The sequence below is a fragment of the Arvicola amphibius genome, chromosome 10 (genome assembly GCF_903992535.2).
Source record: "Arvicola amphibius chromosome 10, mArvAmp1.2, whole genome shotgun sequence".
Lineage (NCBI taxonomy): Eukaryota > Metazoa > Chordata > Mammalia > Rodentia > Cricetidae > Arvicola > Arvicola amphibius.
Genome location: NC_052056.1, coordinates 119,643,961 through 119,664,769, shown reverse-complemented (window position 1 = coordinate 119,664,769; position 20,809 = coordinate 119,643,961). Strand labels below are relative to the sequence as shown.

The window sequence follows — 20,809 nt, the reverse complement described above, 5'->3', positions numbered from 1 at the left end:
AATTGCTACCCTCTTCTGTGTTATTTTTGAGACAGGATCTCACTTTCTATACCAGGCCGGTCTTGAAATCTTTGAGAGTACACTCAGCTTTTATTTATTTATTTATTTATTTATTTATTTATTTATTTTTTGGTTTTTCGAGACAGGGTTTCTCTGCGGCTTTGGAGCCTGTCCTGGATCTAGCTCTTGTAGACCAGGCTGGTCTCGAACTCACAGAGATCTGCCTGCCTCTGCCTCCCGAGTGCTGGGATCAAAGGCGTGCGCCACCACCGCCCGGCTACACTTGGCTTTTAAAAAAATCATTTATTTTGAGACGGGGTCTCAAACTGTATCCCAAGCTATTCTGGAATTAACTGTAGCTCAGGCTAGCCTGGGTGACACTAGAGTATTTCATTCATAGACAGACAGACAGACAGACAGTAAAAGAAATTTGGGGCTGGGAGATGGTTTCACAGTTCTTGATGCTCTTGGCAGCTTGAGCTTGGGTCTCAGCACCCACATCAGGCAGCTCACAACTGAGAAAGCAACACTCTAGTCTGGCTTCCAGGGGCACCTGCACCCTTGTGTCGTTCTTCCCCTCACGGGCCCCCTTTATCCCCGCCCTCTAATCCCTTCCCCCCAATCGAGGCTGGAGAGGTGGTTCAGTGGTTAGGGCGCTTGCACTTGTTAATCTTACAGAGGACCTGGATTCCCAGAGCCCACCTTGTGGCTCAAAAGGATCATAATGCCAATTCCAAGGGATCCAAAGACTTCTGACATTCGAGGGCACTGGGCGCTCACATTCTGCACATACATACATTAGGCAAAACACTCATAGACATAAACTAAAATAAATAAACCTAAATATAGTGAAAATTTAAAGAAGATGAGGAAGAGGAAAAAATTTTAAAAAATATGCGTCGGATGGAGGTGGTGCATATCTTTAATCCCAGCACTCAGGAGGCACAGACAAGTGGATCTCTGTGAGTTCCAGGCCAGCCTGGTCCACAGAGTGAGTTCTAGGACAGCCAGGGCTACACAGAGAAGCCCTGTCCCAAAACAAACAAACAAACAAACGAACAGCAATTCTGGGAATGATGCAAAGGAGCCTTTCCGTAGCGAAGCGAGAGTGGACGCTTTAAGGCGTGCCCCGCCAGGGTCCCGCCCCCTCCTCCCTACAGACCCCGCCCACTCCGGAAGCCCGGTTGGAAGCCCCGCCCTGGCCCCGCCCCCGGGGCGTCAATCACGTGGCCCGGCTGAGGTTCGCGATGGAGGCCCCCATGGACGGGAGCCCCGGCGGCCGAGCAGGCTGGGCGCTGGCGCTGTCCTCGCTGGCCGCGCTGACTGGGCTGTTGCTGGGCGGCCCAGCGGGAGCCCTCCCCACGCCGGGGCCCGGCTGGCAGCACCAAAACCCCGACCCGCCCGTTTCCCGCATCCGCTCGCTGCTGCTGGACTCCGCGTCGGGTCAGCTGCGCCTGGTGGACGGTCTCCATCCCAACGCGGTGGCCTGGGCCAACCTCACCAACGCCATCCGCGAGACCGGGTAAGGGTTGGCTGTCCCCGCCGCCGCCGTGGGCCTGGCGGGTAACAGGACTCGAGGTTGCAGACCTCGGGAGTCCACTGCTGGGTCAGACCCAGGGTTAAGGGGTGACACATTAACTCCCTTCCCCAACCACAAGGATCCTCCCTGAGGGACCGGGCGACCAGCTCTCTGTCTGCATGGGCAGACTGGCCTAGAACTTACTGTGTAGGCTAAGCTGACCTGCAACTCACAGACTCCCACCTGAAGCGTGCGCCACCACGCCAGGCTCTCCAGCCTGAGTGATTTTGACAACTGACCAGGAGGCCAGGCCCTTGCTCCCCTCCAGAGTCAGGTCTCCAGGAATGAGCCTGGCTCCAGGAATGAGCCTGGCTCCAGGCCGGAGGGATTGTTGAGGGTCCCTAAACACAAGCACAGACAGTATCCTTGTTGCTACTCCTGCCCATCTGGGGACAAGTTCATGGCCTGATGCTACAGAGCTAAGTGCTCATCAGTATGATCAGTGTCACTCTTGGAACACAGGCTGGCCCTACGACCTCTTGTCTCTCACTAGCTCCTCTGCCAGTCTGGGCTCCCACATCACCACTGTAAACCCAGAACTTCAAGATGGGCTCTTGTGGTGGGGTCTGCACCAGGAATAATGACTTGTGCTCCGTCAGGATAAGCTCACCTTATCCTGGTGTGTGGTCTCAAGGGCCCAGTGCCAGTCAAGATTCGGGTAGAGATACACACACACACACACACACACACACACACACACACACACACACACACACACACACACGAGATGGACAAGTCATACCAGAAGCCAGAGCCAGCAATCTGTTGGAAACCAGATTCAGGCTATGCTAGGGAAGCATCCAGAATCTGCACGTCCCCTCGCCAGGTCTCGATGTACTCATGCTCAGAAGACACAGCCTCCTGCAGCATTGGCTTCCACAGGTTTGGGGGACACAAGATGCTAAAGACACCTCCCGTGTTGGTGGTCGTTGGAAGGTCACTGCAGAGGTAACAGCTAGGTGTGGCCAATGTAGGAAGACTTCCAGGGAGAGAAGGCTGCTGGCTCTTTGAAGGAAATCACAGCTCTGGCTGGTGTCAGGGAGACTGATCTGGTAGCCCATTCTCTGCTGATTCACGTACTTTTGTTCTGGTCTACCAGAGCCAAGAGGGCATGACGAACCCCTACTTGGATGCGGAGGTACAAGAGCGTGAGGACTGTGTGGGGAGGGGTCTCTGGACTCAGGAGGACATCTGAGTGGACTGAGAATGCCTCCAGCTATGGCACCCAGTATAGTGGGGAAGGGTCTTCCTTGATTGCGTTAGCAATTTCTTCCAGCCTCAGATCCGCTGCTGTGTGACCCAGGGCAAGTGGCTCTCCTTCTCTGAGCCCGTTCTCTTACCTGAAATGGAGCTGAGGGGGTCCCAAAGTCTCACTGGGACTTACAAAGCTCTGCTGTTGGTTGAAGGAGAAATGAGGCAGGGAAGGGAATAAGGGTCCTTTGGCCGTTTTATGATTGGGGAAACTGAGGCCTCTCATCATGCTGGCATCTTTTCTGCCTTCTACTTTCTCTCCTATGTCACATGTCCCTTCACTCTGAGATTCCAGCAGTGCAGGGAGTTCATGCTGGGGGACCCCAATTTGTAGGCAGGGAAACAGAGCCTTGGAGACAGCTTCTTGAGTACTTGGGTCAAATGGAAGACATCTGGCGTGCCCTGGTCCCCCTGTCAATGGGAGCTCCAACCTGGGGGTGCCTGTCTCACTTTTTGGAGGGAGAGGTCAGGAGCTAGACTCTCCTAGAATTAGAGTCCACCCTCTTTCTGGAGGTTTCGCTGTTGCCAATTCTTGGATTGTTGGAGCGTAAATTCCCTTCCCTTCCTCCCTTCCTTCCTGCAGTTTGACTTTCAGTTGTTTTATTTCATTTATTTATTTATGGGCAGGGGGTGGGAGGGGCGCGTGTACTGTGATGTATGTAGAGGTAAGAGGACAACTCATAGGCCCCAGGGATCAAACTCAGGTCATTGGACTTGGTGGAAAGCACCTTTACCTGCTGAGCTGTCTTGAGACTTTGAACTAACGCCCTGAGGCTGTTAGGATTTGGTGTGTGGTGGATGGAGATGCCCTATTGCGGAGCTTGTGCCAGCGGGCTGTGGCCTCCGCCCTGGGGAAGTCAGGCCCCTCACTCCTTTTTCCCTTTGCAACTGGATTCTACCTATCAGAAGGCTATCTACCGTTCTGCTTGGATCCAGTCACCAAAGGAAGGCAGCTTAGGAAAACAGGGAGCATCCTGACTCTGCTGCAGCTGGGGAAGTGGGTCAGTAAGGGGAGCCATTGGAGACGGCTAGAGAGAAGCCTGCTGTGTGGGGAGACAGCTAAAGATGGGAGACATTTGAGACCCCTGCCCACCTCGGCAATGGCCTAGCTTTTTTTGGTTTTGGTTTTTTTGTTTTTGTTTTTTTTTTTTTTTTGGTTTTTCGAGACAGGGTTTCTCTGTGGCTTTGGAGCCTGTCCTGGAACTAGCTCTTGTAGACCAGGCTGGTCTCGAACTCACAGAGATCCGCCTGCCTCTGCCTCCCAAGTGCTGGGATTAAAGGCGTGCGCCACCACCGCCCGGCTGGTTTTGGTTTTTTTGAGACAGGGTTTCTCTGTAGTTTTCCTGAGCCTGACCTGGAACTAGCTCTTGTAGACCAGGCTGGCCTTGAACTCACAGAGATCCTCCTGCCTCTGCCTCCCGAGAGCTGGGATTAAAGGCGTGTGCTGCCACCACTTAGCAATGGCCCAGCTTTTAAAAGCATGCTACTGCTTGCTTTTCCTCCTCTTTTTCCTCTCTCTCCCTCCTTCTGGAACTGTGGGCATTGAACCCAAGGGTGTGTGCATGCTGTGCTGCAGAGCACCTTCTGCTCCTTCAGCCAACAGCCGCTGAGATACCAGCACTGGGGCGTGGTCTCTTTCTCTTTGAAAAGCAGCGGCAGCCCTCTGCTCACTCTCTTGCTCCAGCCACTAGACTCCTTTCCTGGCTGTCGTGTAGGACGGTGTTCTGTAAGTTTTTCCCCTCAAATAAATAACCCTTTGAATCCAAACTGGTGTGGGATTGTTTCACGCATTAATGCTGAGCACACTCTATGACGGAACTGACACCCCCAGGCCCTTTTATTTTTAAAGTTTGAAACAGATCTTGTTATGAGTCTAGGGTGGGTTACATGGAAAGATTCTGTCTTTAAAAACTCCATGAATAATTTTTAGAAGTGTGTGTGTGTATTCACATGTGTGCAGGTGTCTGCAGAAGCCAGAAAATAGGCATCAGCTCCCTTGGAACTGGAGTTATAGGTAGTTGTGAGCCACCATGTGGGTCCTCTGGAAGGGCAGCCAGTGCTCTTAACTGCTGAGCCACCCTCTAACTTCCTCCTGCTAAATCATTTGTTGTTGTTGTAAGAGTGGGAAAGTTTGTGTGAGAAAGTCCAGGCTGTCCTCAAGTTCCTACTGGGCTGTGGTCTATTCCGATGTCTCCCCTGGGCTGCTGCTGTTTGTGTGTTTGTCTTCATGTATGTACACCATGTGTATGCAGTGCCTGAGGAGCCAGAAGGCATCGGATCCCCTGAAACTGGAATTACAGACAGTCGTGAGCCAAGTGGGGACGCTAGGAACCAAACCTGGTTCTCTGCAAGAGCACCAAGTGCTCCTCACTGGTGGGCTGTCTTTCTAGCTCCATCTTCGGCTTTTGCAGGTGTTGTTGTTGATGTGTGTGTGCGTGCGCGTGCACATGCATGTGGAGCATAGACCAGAGGTCTACCTCAGGTGTTGGCCACCATGTCTTCTGAGACAGGATTTCCTACTGGCTAGGGGCTCGCTAATTAGGTGAAATTGCCTGACCAAAGAGCCCCAAATATTTGCCTGTGTCCTCCCCCTCTTCAGTGCTGGAATTACAAACACGTCACTGATTGAACTGTCTTTCCAACACACACCCTCCCTCCCTTCCTTCCTTTAGAAAGGGTCTCATGTAGTTCAGGCTGTCCTAGATGACTTTGAACTTGTTATCCTCCTGCCTCCACCTCCTGGGTTATAGTCATGTGACCAGATGCCCAGTCTACGAAGGGTTGGGGACAGAACCCAGGGCTTGGTGCATGCTGGATGAGCACTCTACCAATTGAGCTACATCCCCAACTCAATGGAGTTCTTTTAAAAATATATTTATTAATATTTATTTGTTTATGTGTGCATGCCTATGTGAGTTTATGTACTGTGTGCATGCAGGTGTCTGCAGAGGCCTGAGGAGGAGGGTGTATCTTCTGGAACTAGACTCTCAGGCTCTTGTGATCCTGCCTAATGTGGGTTTCGGGAACTAATCTTGGGTCCTCTGCAAGTGTTCATAATTGCTGAGCAATCTCTTCAGCCTCTGGGAGAAATATTTAATAATAATTCTATTAAGAAAATGAGAACAAGGGTTGAGGTGATAATTTATAGCACTCCCATCTGGGGAAGTGGAGCTTTGTGGAAATTCAGGTCTCTGTGAGTAAATAGAGATGGTAACCTGACTCCACAGAAGTCTTGTTCCGTGCTTGGAGGCCACTGACCCTGCAAGTATATCAGTTAGCACTGGGCAACAGCGCCCCATAACAAATGGTCCAGAGGACTGCTGGCTCATGGAGCTAAGCTGTGGGGCCATTGTATGTCCTCAGACTTGCTCCGCTCTGGGCACCTTCCATTCCTGGGACCTGTGGACTGGCTGCGATGTCCCTTCCATGACAGCGGCAGAGGCACAGGAGGGCAGTGGGGAGTCAGAGGCCTCTTGATCTCCTTAACAGCGCTATGTCGGTTCTTCTCTTGTCCCACTGGGCAAAGCAAGCCACATGTGTGATCCAGCACAGGTGGATGTGGGTGGTACATGTGGCTGTGGGTGGAGACATTGCAGAGTCTCACAGTAAAGAGGACACATCACGTGATGGTAAACTTTGGACTCAGTCCTCTCCTCCTCCATGTGATGGGACCACTAGCAGTGCCTGCCTGGAAGGACTGAAGTTGCCACTGGACAAACCCGTGGGGTTGCTAGATAGTGACAGCTTAGGAAGTGATGGCCAGCATGACTGGGGACATCAGTTGGCATAGGCGGGCAGAGGAGGCAGGTTTAGTCTCTGGAATCCATCCTATGACCCAGTACTTCCTGTCTCGGGGATCTGGTCCAGTGGGTATGCGGGTGCAGGCAGGCAGGCCGACCGGCATCTGTGTGGGCCGCTGCTACTCACTAGGCCGTTTTCATGGTCTAAAGCTAGAGGCTGTGCAGGCATAGTGTCACACACCTGAGATCTCAGCACTTAGGAAGCTGAGGCAGGAGGATTGGAGTTCCAGGCCAGCCTGGGCTACATAGTAAGACTCTGTCTGAAAAACAGACAGAACAAAAACGGAGCTGGAGCCCTTGCCCGGCACATAAGGTCCTCAATTCCATATGTGACATAAGGAGTGGAAAGCCAGACCCCAGAGCGCCTGCAGCCGTGGGTCTAGCTGTGAAGGCTGGCTTTGAGGGCCCTGCTGTTGACTGAATGTCCTCCCTCTCCCCTCCAGGTGGGCCTATCTGGACCTGGGCACAAATGGAAGCTACAATGACAGCCTGCAGGCCTATGCAGCTGGTGTGGTGGAGGCCTCTGTGTCCGAGGAGGTAAGGCCTCGTGGGAAGCCTGGGGTCCTAGCTGCCTGCCCCCAGCCAAGCCAGGACATCCTTAGGGCCTTCAGTGGGGTTGATGCTTGAGCTGAATGGGTCCCTGCCTCCTGTCCTCCGTGTAGGCGGGGAGAAAAAGCTTGTGCTTCAAAACAGCACATGAAGCTGGACATGGTGGAACACACTTGTTACTGTATGAGTTGGGAGGCTGAGGCAGGAGGATTGATGAGTTTGAGGGTAGCCTGGGCTAGAGACAAAAAAACAAAAACCCATAGGCTGTTACTCATACCTGTCATCCCAGCAATTAGGGGATGGAGGGACAAGGATCAGGACTTCAGGAACAGTCTTGACCATACCCCAAAAGGGAGGAGGGAAACAGTGAAACAGGAAAAATCTAGTGGTTTGGGGTACACCTCTCAGGTTGTGCAGCTAGACCACTGTCCAGTTCTCGGGTGTCTCCGTCACCCAGGAGGAACCCACCCAGCTAACACTCAAACATCTCACAGAAGTGCAGCCATACAGCGGGAGGTGCCCACCTCCTCCTGGCTGTGTTTGTTTGATTTGGGATAGAGGCTCATGTGTAGCCAAGGATGTCCCTGATTCTCCTTAGTGCTGGGGTCACAGTAGTGTGTCACCACCCGATTTATACAGCTCTGGGATGGAACCCAGGGTTCATCATGCGTGCTGGGAAGTGCGAGCCTTCTTATGACCATCACTCTGCGTAATGTTTCCTGTTCCTTTTGAATTTGTATATCCTCAGAAAATGGTTTTTAGTTAAGGTACAAAATAATGAGTTTCTTGATGACATTTTAAAATTGATCGTCACCGTTTATCTTGTGTATGTCTGTCTGTATGTGTGGGTGGATGCACATACATCAGGATACATGTGTAGAGGTCAGAGGACAACTTTCTGGAGGCTGTTTTTGTTATGTGAGTTCTAGGGACTGAATTCAGGTCATCAGGCTTGGTGGCAAGCTCCTTTACCTGCCGAGCCATCTCCGTGGCCCCAGTATGACATTTTTATACATACATGTTTTTGTACTTCACCTGTGTCCCTTGCTGCATTCCTGAACTACACACCTCCAAGTGGCCCCTTTCTCGCCTAAAACATCCACAATTCCCCTCTGCCTTCATGTCTTCTCCCCCTTTGGTATTTTTTGAAAGATTTATTTACTTACTTTTTTTATTTATTTATTGGATTTTTGCGACAGGGTTTCTATGTGTTGCCCTCACTCTGTAGACCAGGCTGACTTCGAACTCACAGAGATGTGCCTGCCTCTGCAGAGCCTCCTGAGTGCTGGCTACCACCACCTGGCTAAAGACTTATTTTTGTTTATGTTGGTGTGTATGTAAGAGCATGTGTGTATCCAAGGTATCCAAGGAGACTGAAGAGTGTTGGCTCTCCTGGGGCTGGAGTTACAGTGGTGTAGAGAACTAAACTCTGGCTCTGCAAGAGAAGCAAGCACCATGGAGCCATCTCTCTAGCCCCCTTTTAAGATTTTAGAGACAGGCTCTTACGGTGTGGTCTAGGCTGACTTCTGACTTAGGATCCTCCTGCCTCAGCCTCCTGAGTGTGGGGATTACAGGGTGTGCCTCCCCCCCCCCCTTCTGATACTGGAGATTGAACCAGGAAGCCTAGGACCTCGTGCATATTGAGAAAGCCTCTCCTGCTGATCTCAGGATTCTTTGCACTCTTTGGTTAGAAACAGTCTTACACGTTTGCCTAGTCTAACCTTGATCTCCCTCTGTAGTCCAGGCTGGCCTTGAACTCGTGACACTCTTGCTTCAGCTCCTGAGCACTGATACACATCACTTGACCTGGCTCCTACTTTTGTTAAACTAGCTTTCCTTTCTGCGTCAAACCCCCAGATAGCATAGTCTCTCGCTTACCTGGCCTGGAACTGTAGGGATGGCAGTCACTGTCAGGAGCCCCAGCCATCAGAAGCTGTGGGTAACAGCTGTTCCCACACTGCATGGGTGGTAAGTGGACACCCGCTTTGGGAAATTACTGGGCATCAATTTATAGAGTAAAATCCACTCAGGGTCCACTGGCCACTACTTGAGTGTGTATCCAGTTGATGACCCAGGGACATGGAAGGGGTGTTCAGGGCTAGAGGCCCTGTCCTGGTGGAGCTTGGTGGAGCAGTGACAGTGGGGGCCTTGGATAATGTGAGCTGTGCTTTGGGGGTCAGGGGGTCACAGAAGCAGCCTCTGTGGGATTCTTCATAAGCTTAACCTCCATCCAAGCTTCCCAGGAGCCTTTGCCTCTAGGGACACACAACCTGCTGGGGACACTGAGACAAGGCCATGGTGGCTCTTGTGCCAGGACCCTGAGGGACATGCTTGTGTCTTCTCACCAGGTCTCAGCTCCTGGTGTCTCCACTGGGGAAAGGTGATGAGACTTGGTCCTGTCATGTGCTTCCTTAAGGTGAAATAGCCATTCAAGCTGAGAGGCAGCATTAGAACCCAGCTCTGTCTGGCCTAAGTCTCTGTCTAGTTCCTAGCTGAGCCCAGCCTGACCCTCAGGTAGGGCAGCCAATGGGCCATGCTCTTGAGGCTCTGGAAGGTACAAGGAGACAGGGGGCATTAGAAGGGCCTGGGTCTAAGCCGGATATGGCATGTCACTATGGGACAGGGGGTGGGGGTAGCTTGTGGTGGAGAGGCTTCCTAGTAGGGTGATGTGTGGTTGGAAGTTATCTTCATCAGTTGCCTGGAGAGTGTGGGGCTTTGGTACTTTGTAAAAGCACATCTTGACATTGACTCATTGTCTTGGTGTTCAGGGACACCGGTACTTACCTGCCCATGTGTCGGTTTCCTCGGCTGTGAAGTGGATATAGTGGTTTCACTTCACTGTGATGAATACCCAAGGCGCTGAACTCATAAAGCCAAGGGTTTATTTTGTTTGGCTGATGTTCCAGCCCAAAGCTCATTGCTTTGGGTCTCTGGTGGGATTTGGACTGCAGTGGCAGGGACATATACATAGCAGAGCAAGATGTTCCCTTCATGAACCAGAAAAAAGAGAGCGGGGTCCCAGAGTCCCCTTCCAGGACAAGCCTCAAACCTTAGGCTCTCTTCCAAGCAGCCTCTGGATGGCCGGCCCAAGCTGGACCACTGTGGGGATGACAACCACAGTGCCTAGCTCAGAGCACTGGAGGCTTCATCATGTCCACCTGTTTGAGGCAGCTCACTAGCATGAGCCATAGACCAGCAGGCCTCCTCCCAGGGAGCATTGGCTGTATGCCCTGGTTATTCTGGGCTGGGTCAGGATGACCTTGGTGGGCTCACTGGTGTTGCTGTAGTCGGCTAGCAGGGAACTGGAGTAGCTGGGTGGCCTGGGATAACCTCATTCACATGTCCAGGGGTTGTTGATGTCCATCAGCTGGGGAACAGGTGGGATGGCTGCAGTCTCTTTTCCAGGAGGCAAGCCCAAGCTGATGCACACTGCACCTAGGCAGTTCCGACAGCCTGGCACACTTTTCTGGCCCAGTGAGTCAGCAGGGGTCTTGTCTTGTTCCCTCTGTCATCCGTGCTTGGAACAGCATGGAGCTGTTCAGAAACACATTTGTCAAGACAGGAGTAGTGGTACATGCTCACAGTGCCTGGAGTAATCCTAGCAGACGAAGAGTGTGAGCCTGTCTAAAAATCCAAACAATAGCTGGTTTCATCTCCAGCATTGTATATCCAGCCTTGGAAATGCACACCTATAAACCCAGCACTTGGCAGGTAGAGGCAGGAAGATCAGGTGTTCAAGGCCAGCCTCATCTACATTAGACCCTACCTCCAAACAGCCCAAATAAAACCAAACCTGAGGGCTAGGCTGTTGTGCGGTGGCCTTGCAGAACATTTGCTTGGCCTGCATGAGGCCCTGGGTCTAATCTCCAGTGCTGCAAACCCAACAAAAACGACCCAAGACCCTGTATTTGATCCTGGAGCGCATTGTTCAACCCAGGTCCCAGCAACAGAGGAGGTGCAGTCTAGTGTAGGCCTTCCACATCACAGGCTCCAGAGGAGGGTGACTCAGAGGCTTTGGGCTTTGAAGGGGGCTGAGAGTCGCTGCACTCTGGTGGGGCGAGTCCTAGGGTCCTGCACAAAGAGCAGCAGCTGCCCTGCCTCCCTCCCCGCAGCTCATCTATATGCATTGGATGAACACGGTGGTCAACTACTGTGGCCCCTTCGAGTATGAAGTCGGCTACTGTGAGAAGCTCAAGAGTTTCCTGGAGACTAACCTGGAATGGATGCAGAGGGAGATGGAGCTTAGCCAGGACTCTTCATACTGGCACCAGGTGGGCTGGGCTGCCCTGCTTGAGGGGAGGTGGCTCTTTGGGTGTGCCCATGTCCTGTGCAGTCCCTGGCTAGTTCTGAGTGAGCTAGAAGTCCTTTCTACTTTAATATCTGTCAGCTTCTGCTGCCCTCCTCTCCCATCTGTCTGCTTGATGTACCTCCAGCTGCCCATCCTGGCCCAGATGTCCGGCCCTTTCTGCCTTCCTGCTGTCAAAGAACCTAGATGTAGCTAAGTGGTGGCTCGTGGCTCTCGCTGTCAGGGAGGTGGTGGAAGGCTGGATAAAGCACACACCATTTCAGAAAGGAAGGGAGGAGAAAGGGAAAGCATGCAGAGGAACCAGGCTTTGCCGTCCTTCCGGGGCTGAGCTCTGACTGACTGGATAATGTCAGGGGCCAGGTTCTGGGTAGCTAGCTAGCTCCATGGGCTGCCGGCTAGGTCGTCAATGCAAAAGCCACAGAACCTGTGACTCTCTACAGACCTGAGGGTTTAGCTGCATAATGCAGGCATTAGCCTCTGTGGATGACCCTGCCACCTGTTTGTACATCCTCCAGGGCTGACACTTCCTACCCATAGTTCTCCTTGACAACCCATTTACAACCCTTGCTGTTTCAGGCTCCCTTCCTCCACATACCACTCATCTACCCCTCCTTCCGTAGGTCTGCTTCCTCACCATCCACCCTCCAGATCACCCAGTGCCCCTTCTGTCCCATCCATCTACCCATCCATGCATCTGCTTACTAAGGTATCCATTTTCCCAACAGTACATCTGCTTAGACACCCACACATGTACATACCGACCCATTTACCCTCCAAGCCATCCATCCACCTTCCTGTTGATCCTTCTACCCATCCTTCTGTCTGTTCATCTGTCTACCCATCCCCTGCTGTCCATCCATTTCTATCCTGTACAGCCATCTATCTTGCCTGTATTTAATTAATTAAAATTTCTGGTACTTGTCCAGCACCAGCCAAGACCCGGTGAGGGGCACAGTAATGCCTCTAGTTACAGGTGCTGAGGCAGAACTGACAGTGGGCGAAGGCAACCTTAGGGCAGGTGCCAGGGTCAGCCACACAGCCAGCGTCCAAGACTAGGGAGATGTTTGGCAGGGCATCTGGCCAAATAGAAGGATTTGAGGAGGAGGTGGCTTTTGATCCGGATTCTTAAGTGAGGCGGACTTGGGGTCAGCATGAAGATACTTCATACAGTTGAGTTATTGAAAGCAGGAGAGGGCTCAGGGCTGGCTGGAGCCTGTGGAGCACCCCTGGACCAGGTCCAAGCCCCTGCAGTGGTATAGGAGGGGTGAACTGGGGGCCTCATCCTCCCTCTGTCCCTCCCCTAGGTGCGGCTGACTCTCTTGCAGCTGAAAGGCCTGGAGGACAGCTACGAAGGCCGTTTGACCTTCCCAACAGGGAGGTTCACCATCAAACCCTTGGGGTTCCTGTAAGTGCCCCCCCAGCCTGCACAGGGTGGGTAAGGAGCCGTGAACCTCATAGTCATCCCAGTTCCGTGCCAGCTCTCTGCCATTTCCTGCCCCTAGAACACAGGGGGTCTGCTGACCCCTGGAGCCTCATGTGACGTGGGTGCAGAGTGGCTGCTCACCCTCCCGTCCTGCCTCCTCAGCCTGCTGCAGATTGCTGGAGACCTGGAAGACCTGGAGCCAGCGCTGAATAAGACCAGCACCAAGCTTTCCCTGGGCTCTGGCTCCTGCTCTGCTCTCATCAAGCTGCTGCCAGGTGCACGTGACCTCCTGGTGGCACATAACACATGGAACTCCTACCAGAACATGCTACGCATCATCAAGAAGTACCGGCTGCAGTTCCGGGAGGGGCCGCAAGGTGGGAGGAAGGAGCAGCCTTGCAGGAGGGTGGTGCACAGGGGCAGGAATTCTTTTTTATTTTTATTTTTTTAAGATTTATTTATTTTATGTATGTGAGTACTCTGTCTGCATGTGCATCTTTATGCCAAAAGAGGGCATTAGATCCCACTGTAGATGGTTGTGAGCCACCATGTGGTTGCTGGGAATCAAACTCAGGTCCTTTGGAAGAGCAGCCAGTGCTCTTAAACTGCTGAGCCATCTCTCCAGCTCCATTCTAGGAATTCTTATTTGGCAAGCAAGATCTATCAGCTGGCTCCAAGGTTACTAACCATCCACCCGTCTGCCTGCACCTTATCCTTCTACCTTCTCCTGGCTCTATCTGGGGTATTGAACCCTGGGCCTTGTTGCTGAGCAAGGGCTGTACCATTCAGCTCCATGTTCCAGCTGGCCCTGAACTCACTCTAGTGTGTGCCCACCATAGACAGTCACCCAGTGAGGCAGGCAAAGCAATGGCAATGGGGATAAACCGGTTGCACATAGTCGGGTAACCCTTAGATAGCAGTCCTCCTGCCTCAGCCTCCCTTGTCCTGGGACGACAGGCACTCACTACGATGTTTTCTGGCATTTTTAATGCTTTAAAAAACCTGCTTAAGGCGCCGGGTGGTGGTGGGCATGCTTTAATCCCAGCACTCGGGAGGCAGAGGCAGATGGATCTCTGAGTTTGAGGCCAGTCTGAACTGCAAGAGTGAGTTCCAGGACAGCAGAATAGGCTCCAAAGCTACAGAGAAACCCTGTCTTGAAAAACCAAGCCAACCCAAAACAAAAAAGCTGCTTAATTAATGGCTGGGGATATTTTTCCATGCAGAACAAGTCCCCTAAAACAGTACCACCAACATGTGGAAGCTGTGTGCAGGGGAAACGTGCAAATGTGACATCCGCGGCCCTCAGGAGGTTTTCCCTGCGGATTGGTGACATTCATGGCCCTCGGAGGTTTTCCCTGTGGATTGGTTGTTTACTTGTAGCTGTTCCAAGGTCCCTTTTGATTTTTCATTGTTTTATTCCTCATTTGGTCTCAGTAATATACAATCACAAATCTCGTGGGTCCAGAGTAAACACCCACCCACTCTGAGCTCCTCACTTGCAGATCCCCTGATGAATTTAGATCCATCTACATTTTAAGATGAATTTATTTACTCCTTTTAAAAACTGATTCACCAGTGTTTAAGGGAAATCTGTTTCCGGCTACGGAGGAGCAGCTGAGCATCTTGCTGTTCATTGTATTCCAAGTGTGTTGTGGAAGCAGTAGAGACAGCTAGTGGGGCTCTTCCCCCTTCTGCTGCTGCTGCTCCTCCTCTTCCTTATTGTCCTTCTCTTCTTCCTCACCGCCCCACTTCCTTTTTGAATTAGAGTCTCATAACTCTGACTGACCTGGAACTCACTGTGTAGTCCAAGTGGCTTTGAACTTGGAGCAGCCCTCCTGCCTCAGCCTCCTGGTGTTGGCATTCCAGGCAGGTGCCACCACATATTTTATATGAAGGGCCTCATTTGCTGTAACAAATGACTGACGGGATGAGAGTGGCTCCCTGAGGACTACTTGTTCCTCACTTGAGACTCTAGTCTTGTGGGATGGGGTATGGGGTCCCTACAAGGCCTGCCTGACCAGCTCACCCCCCTCCCAGAGGAGAACCCCCTGATTGCTGGCAACAACGTGGTCTTTTCGTCTTACCCGGGCACCATCTTCTCCGGTGATGACTTCTACATCCTGGGCAGTGGGCTGGTAAGTGGCCGAGTCACATGCTCCCTGGGGACACAGCAAAGAGGCTCTGGGGATACAGTGAAGGATGAGGTGTGCAGAGCCTCTGAGCTGCTGGTCTTGGGGACTTTTGCAAGGCCCTTGAGTGCAATGACCTTGGTTTGGTTTGTTTTTCTGTGTTCAGCATAAACACCTCCTTTCTGCCAGTGACCTTGCTCTCCCACTGCCTTCCCCTCTCCCCACCCCCTAACCTGGCCACTTTCTGAGAGCTGCTGTTTACAGTTGCCTTGCTTCCTCTGCTCTCTGGCTGGCATCCAAGCCCCTTTAGAAATGTGTTCCTGGCACCCGAGATCACAGACTGATGCTGCCAGGAGACGGACTTTGATGCAGAAAGCGCTTGGGTGCAGCTGATGTGAGGGGTACTAGCAGGCGTGGTGGGGTTCATGTCTCTTTGTCTTTGCTGTTGCTTTTTCCTAGTGTGGGAGAGGCTGGGGGGGGCAGGGGATGGGAGACACAGGAGCCTCAGGCCAACAAGCTTCCCCTTCCCCAGAGGATCCTCTGTGTGTGTGTGTGTGTGTGTGTGTGTGTGTGTGTGTGAGAGAGAGAGAGAGAGAGAGAGAGAGAGAGAGAGACAGACAGACAGACAGAGAGACAGAGAGACAGAGACAGAGAGAGAGACAGAGACTGTCTGTGTGTCTGTGTCTGTCTGCACATGTGTGGTAGAACCTTGGGCCTCTTCACTGGGCCAGCATAGGAGGCCATCCACCCCTTTGACAGTGTAGGATGCTAGGGACCTTCTCAGACTTCTGTTTTTGTTTTATGTTTTTTTGTTTTGTTTTTAAAATGTATTTAGTATGTATGTATTTGTTTTGTTTTGTTTTGTTTTGTTTCGAGGCAGGGTTTCTCTGTGTAACAGTCCTGTCCTGTCCTGGAACTCACTCGAGACCAGGCTGGCCTCAAACTCACAGAGATCCACCTGTCTCTTCCTCCCGAGTGCTGGAATTAAAGGCATGCGCCACCACTGCCTGGCTATTTTTTATTTTTGTGTTTTTGTTTGTTTGCTTTATTTATTTATTCAGGTTTTTAAGGCGGTGTGTCACTTTGTAGCTCAGGCTTTTACAGAGCGCATCTCGTAGCCCGGACCAGGAGTCCTCCTTCCTCAGTCTCCCGAGTAGACTGGGCTTCCATGCCCGGGCCAGGCCCAGCTTAGATGTCGTCTTCGTTTGTCTTCTCTTTTTCTTTCTTACTCTGGTTTTCTGGGGCAGGGTTTCATGTAGTCCAGGCTGGCCTCCACCTCCCTAGGACAGGGGTTGAGACAGGTGTGCGGCACTGTGCCCGTCCTCTGTGTCCTCTGTAGAACACTCGCTATGCTCACACCTGGACTCCTGGCATTCGAGAGGCCGAGGCAGCAAAATCACCAAGAGTTTGGAGTCAGCTTGGGCTACAGTGTGACACTGCAGATGCACCCCAAATAAACAAAACCCTAACACTAAAGTACTGTCCTATGTGGGTCCTACCATTTGTTGCCTCCTCGTATAAAGAAAGACTCAGGCCAGCATCCTTGGGGGCACAGGGGACTAAACTCTGACTTCAGGCTCGGGGGCCAATCGCCAACCGTGACCAGCTGGCGGGCTTGTCTTTTAGTTTCCCTGGGTCTTGCATACCTGTCTTCCAGGGGGAGGGTGGCAAGAGCTGACTGGGACTCAACTGTCAAGATTCTCCCACAGCAGGGCCACCCACCACCTGCCAGGATGTCGCTGTTTGAAAGTCAGGTTTCCCAGGCTCCGCTTGACTCTTCCGAGTTTTGTTGTTTGGTCTAAGACAGGGTTTACTCTGAGGCCCTGGGTCACCTGGAGCTCACCATAGACCAGGCTCACCTTGAACTTGTGGCAAATTTCCTGCCTCTGGTTCCTGAGTTCTGGGTTATAGGCATGTGCCATACCGCCTGGCTAGTTCTGCATTGGTTTTAACTATGCATGTTAAATAGAAGAGGGCATGTTTATGTAGACACGAGGGCTCCAGGGGGCCATGAGGTGAGAGGTTTCATAGGCAGCAGTGGCTGCCTTGTGACCAGACAGAGCGAGGTGGGCTGGGTTCTTGACAAAGTCTCTGGAGGCAGCGGTGCCAGGTGAATAGCCTCAAACCACCAGCCCCGCCTGTTGAGTTCAGCGAAGGGCTGGGATGAAATATTTCACCCTTTGACAAGGGAGGCACCCAGGAGTAGCATTCTGGGCTCCCTCTGGTCCCCAAGGCTGAGCTGGGTACAAGATCCTGAGTCCCCCCCGCTCCCCCACATAAACCAAGTACTTTTCCAAGGAATCCAAGAGGGGTGTTCACTAAAGCAAGTTAGGGTTGTAAGGAAAGCATAAACATTGACTTAGAGCCAGGACAGGATGGGCTGCCATGTGGATCTGCAGCCCGCCTTGTCTCACAGGTCACCCTGGAGACCACTATCGGCAACAAGAACCCAGCCCTGTGGAAGTACGTGCAGCCCCAGGGCTGTGTACTGGAGTGGATTCGAAACATCGTGGCCAATCGCCTGGCCCTGGATGGGGCCACCTGGGCAGAAGTCTTCAAGCGGTTCAACAGTGGCACGTGCGTGCGTTCCTGGCCCCATACCCCTACTTGGGGACCATTTAGCACTCAGAACAGAGGGGACCATCAGGGCTCTGGGGCCTTCTGCCCAACCCCTTCTTGCAAATGCTTACTGGAGCAACCCAAGCCCTTTCTTTGATTTCTGTTTGGGTAAACTGAGGCTCAAGAATGAAAGAATTTTCTTTTATCCTCTCCTGTAAGCGTTTCAGACTTAAAGTCATTCCTTCCTTGTGCCTGGCAGGTATAATAACCAGTGGATGATTGTGGACTACAAGGCATTCATCCCTGGTGGGCCCAGCCCTGGAAATCGGGTGCTGACTATCCTAGAACAGATCCCGTGAGTCCTGGGGACAGAGGGAGGAGGGTCCCTGATGGGTGCAGGCGGGAGGCTCAGGACACAGCACAGCTCAGCTCCTGCTCAGGGCCCTCAGAGCTTGTCCCTCACTTTCTTTGTCCCTCTCTCCGGGCCTCAGGGGCATGGTGGTGGTGGCCGACAAGACTGTGGAGCTCTACAAGACGACCTACTGGGCTAGCTACAACATCCCGTACGTCCTTCCTTCTTCACCCCCACCCCATCTGTCCTCCCTGAGGCAGGCTCCCTCCCCGGTGGCATTTTAAACACGCAGAGCAATGAGAACTGCCCCAGCCCCTCTCCTGCTGTTAAAGTTCTACCTCATTGTGACTCCAGTTCTGGTACCGCTGCCGGGTGACTTTGCATGGACACACCTTGGCACTGGATATTGCCACGCATTCAGCTGAACCCACCCCCGTCCCCTGAGAGATGGAGATGCCCATGTAGTACCCAGGGAAGCTGAAGCATAGCTGGGGCAGCCTGCGTCCCAATAAATCCAGTCTTAGCTGGGTTCCTCCGAGCTGCCTTACAGCCTGGGCTTTCTCAGGGTGTAAGGACCTGCCATTGGGTCCTTGTGACCATGATACCTGAGTGTAGGCGCCTGTTCTCATTCTCATTCCATCGATGTGGAAACTGAGGCAGGGATCCTGGCTCATCCATAGCTCCTTGGTCAGAGAATTCTGAAATAGACCCCAGAGCCCAGGTTTATCCCCTACAGTACAAGAGGGCCTTGCTACAGCCTGATGTGGCCCTGACAGCAGCTGCACTGTGACGGTCAGTCATGGCCAGTGGGAGTCGTGGGTGACCACCCTTGTCCCAGCAGGTTCTTTGAGACTGTGTTCAACGCTAGTGGGCTGCAGGCCTTGGTGGCCCAGTATGGAGACTGGTTCTCCTACACTAAGAACCCTCGAGCCCAGATCTTCCGGAGGGACCAGTCATTGGTGAAGGACATGGCCTCCATGGTCCGGCTCATGAGGTGGGTCAGCATAGTCCTGGCTTGGTGCGGGGAGTCACGTGTGTGTCTGTGACAGTTAGGCTGCAGATGGCGGGCTGCTCCCCGCCCTCCTTGGGGAGCCCCAGACTGGAGCTGAAGTGTGGTGAGGCAGCCTGAGTCCCCACACACGCTGTTGAGGAATAGACCAGGTGTCTGCCTGCTTGGTGGAGGGGCCTGGAGAACCTCCCCCAAGAAGAGCCTGGGGGGTGACCCCTTGGAGGTGTGAGGGTAGGCCACATCTGGGACTGGGGTGACCCTGTGGAGGGGTAAGAGTGGGCCACATCTGGCCATGCCTGAGTCATGGCTGGTGCTGGGAGAAGCCTAGGAAGTTCAGGAAGGGGTCAGGGCCACCCTGTGCCATGAGGAGTTTGGCTTTTCTCCAGGGCTGTTAGCATCCCTTCCATCTGCATACAGGTACAATGACTTCCTTCACGACCCTCTGTCACTGTGTGAAGCCTGCATCCCGAAGCCCAATGCGGAGAACGCCATCTCTGCCCGCTCTGATCTCAACCCTGCCAATGGCTCCTACCCGTTTCAGGCCCTGCGCCAACGTGCCCACGGTGGCATCGATGTAAAGGTTCGCCACCCAAGCCAGCTGCCACATGGCCTGGGGAAGGGTGGGACGGATGAAGGATCGGGTCAAGGTTAAGGGATACCTGCTTTGGGGTCAGCCTTAGAATGGTGCTCTGACTCAGCGGCCTGCTCTCTGACCTCCAGGTGACCGGCTTTTCCCTGGCCAAGCACATGAGCATGCTGGCGGCCAGTGGCCCCACGTGGGACCAGTTACCCCCTTTCCAGTGGAGTAGATCGCCGTTCCACAACGTGCTGCACATGGGCCAGCCCGATCTCTGGACATTCTCACCCATCCAGGTCCCATGGGACTGAGGATCTGCCTGCACCCAGTTGCCTTCATTCTGTGTGGCTGCCCACCCTTTGAGGCTCTGGTCTGGATGGTGTCCCCTGCAGGGACACAGACCCAGTGGGCTCAGAGCTGATTCTCTGCCCCTCACCGCTCATGCTCTGTGCCTGTCACCAGTGGGCTGGGGCTTATGCTTGGCTGTGGGCCTGGTGGGATCCTGGGTGTCTGTGTGGGACTCCAGTAGGGCTCATCGTTGCTGTCACTACTAGCCTGCGGGCCCATCACCTCAGGGAACAGTCCGTGTCCCTCTGGGCAGCTTTCCTGAGGTAGATGCTTGAAAACAAAAACCAAAGTTTCTGGCTGCTGGTAGCTGGAGGGTGTTGTGTTCTTTCTGCAGGAGGGGTGCACCATCAGCCTGTTCTCCTGCCCCGCCTCCAGCCCAATTGCCCCTGGCCTCTTGGTAGGTGTCCCTGGCTCTGTTCTGAGGGAGCCAAGCACGGGCTGTACTCCCACTGAGTAGGAGGGGTCATGGCCACGCTGTGTCTTGTGAGGCAGCAGTGAAGGTCAGGGCCCTGTACCACGCCCTGCCCATTGTTCTCGCCATCCCATCTGTCCTTTCGCTCCTGTGCCAACCCACTTACCACTGTCCACTCACTCACCCATTCGCTCTCTCATCCGTCCAGCCCCTGCCCTCCCAGCACCCGTCCTCACCTACCCACCCAGCCAGAACCGCACACCCTTTCTTTTCGGTTCTGAGACAACCCTTGCTCTGTAGCTCAGGCTGGTCTGGATTTACACGTGGGCCACCATGCCTGTCGTCTGCTTTTCATCTGTCAGTCCACCAGTTCCTCCCTGTCAGTCCCTCTGTCCATCAACCCTTTCCCTCAGTGTCCATCTTACGTGCTATATTCTGGGTCCTACTCTGGCCTGCCCTGCTGACCACCAAGATCCTAAGTCTGGTTGTGAGGTCCACAAGAAACCAAGTCCTCC

General features: G+C 53.1%; 1 protein-coding gene across 1 annotated transcript; it reads left to right on the top strand.

Annotated features, from left to right (window-relative positions):
• The first annotated feature begins 1,217 nt into the window (after positions 1 to 1,217).
• On the top strand, positions 1,218 to 20,188 carry Plbd2 (phospholipase B domain containing 2). Its single transcript, XM_038344891.1, has 12 exons — positions 1,218 to 1,522; positions 7,074 to 7,167; positions 11,292 to 11,450; positions 12,790 to 12,890; positions 13,071 to 13,285; positions 14,946 to 15,043; positions 17,454 to 17,614; positions 17,856 to 17,951; positions 18,088 to 18,159; positions 18,790 to 18,942; positions 19,375 to 19,537; positions 19,678 to 20,188. Exons 1-12 carry the CDS (start codon positions 1,248 to 1,250, stop codon positions 19,843 to 19,845), a joined length of 1,755 nt encoding a protein of 584 aa, XP_038200819.1. The 5' UTR covers positions 1,218 to 1,247; the 3' UTR covers positions 19,846 to 20,188.
• Positions 20,189 to 20,809: the final 621 nt, after the last annotated feature.

What these genes read in the sequence shown, in the direction of transcription:
- Plbd2 (XM_038344891.1), top strand. Translation starts at nt 1,248, where the DNA reads ATGGAGGCCCCCATGGACGGGAGCCCCGGCGGCCGAGCAGGCTGGGCG. An exon ending in AACGCCATCCGCGAGACCGG is followed by an intron (nt 1,523 to 7,073) that starts GTAAGGGTTGGC and finishes TCTCCCCTCCAG; the next exon opens with GTGGGCCTATCTGGACCTGG. An exon ending in TGGGCTAGCTACAACATCCC is followed by an intron (nt 18,160 to 18,789) that starts GTACGTCCTTCC and finishes TTGTCCCAGCAG; the next exon opens with GTTCTTTGAGACTGTGTTCA.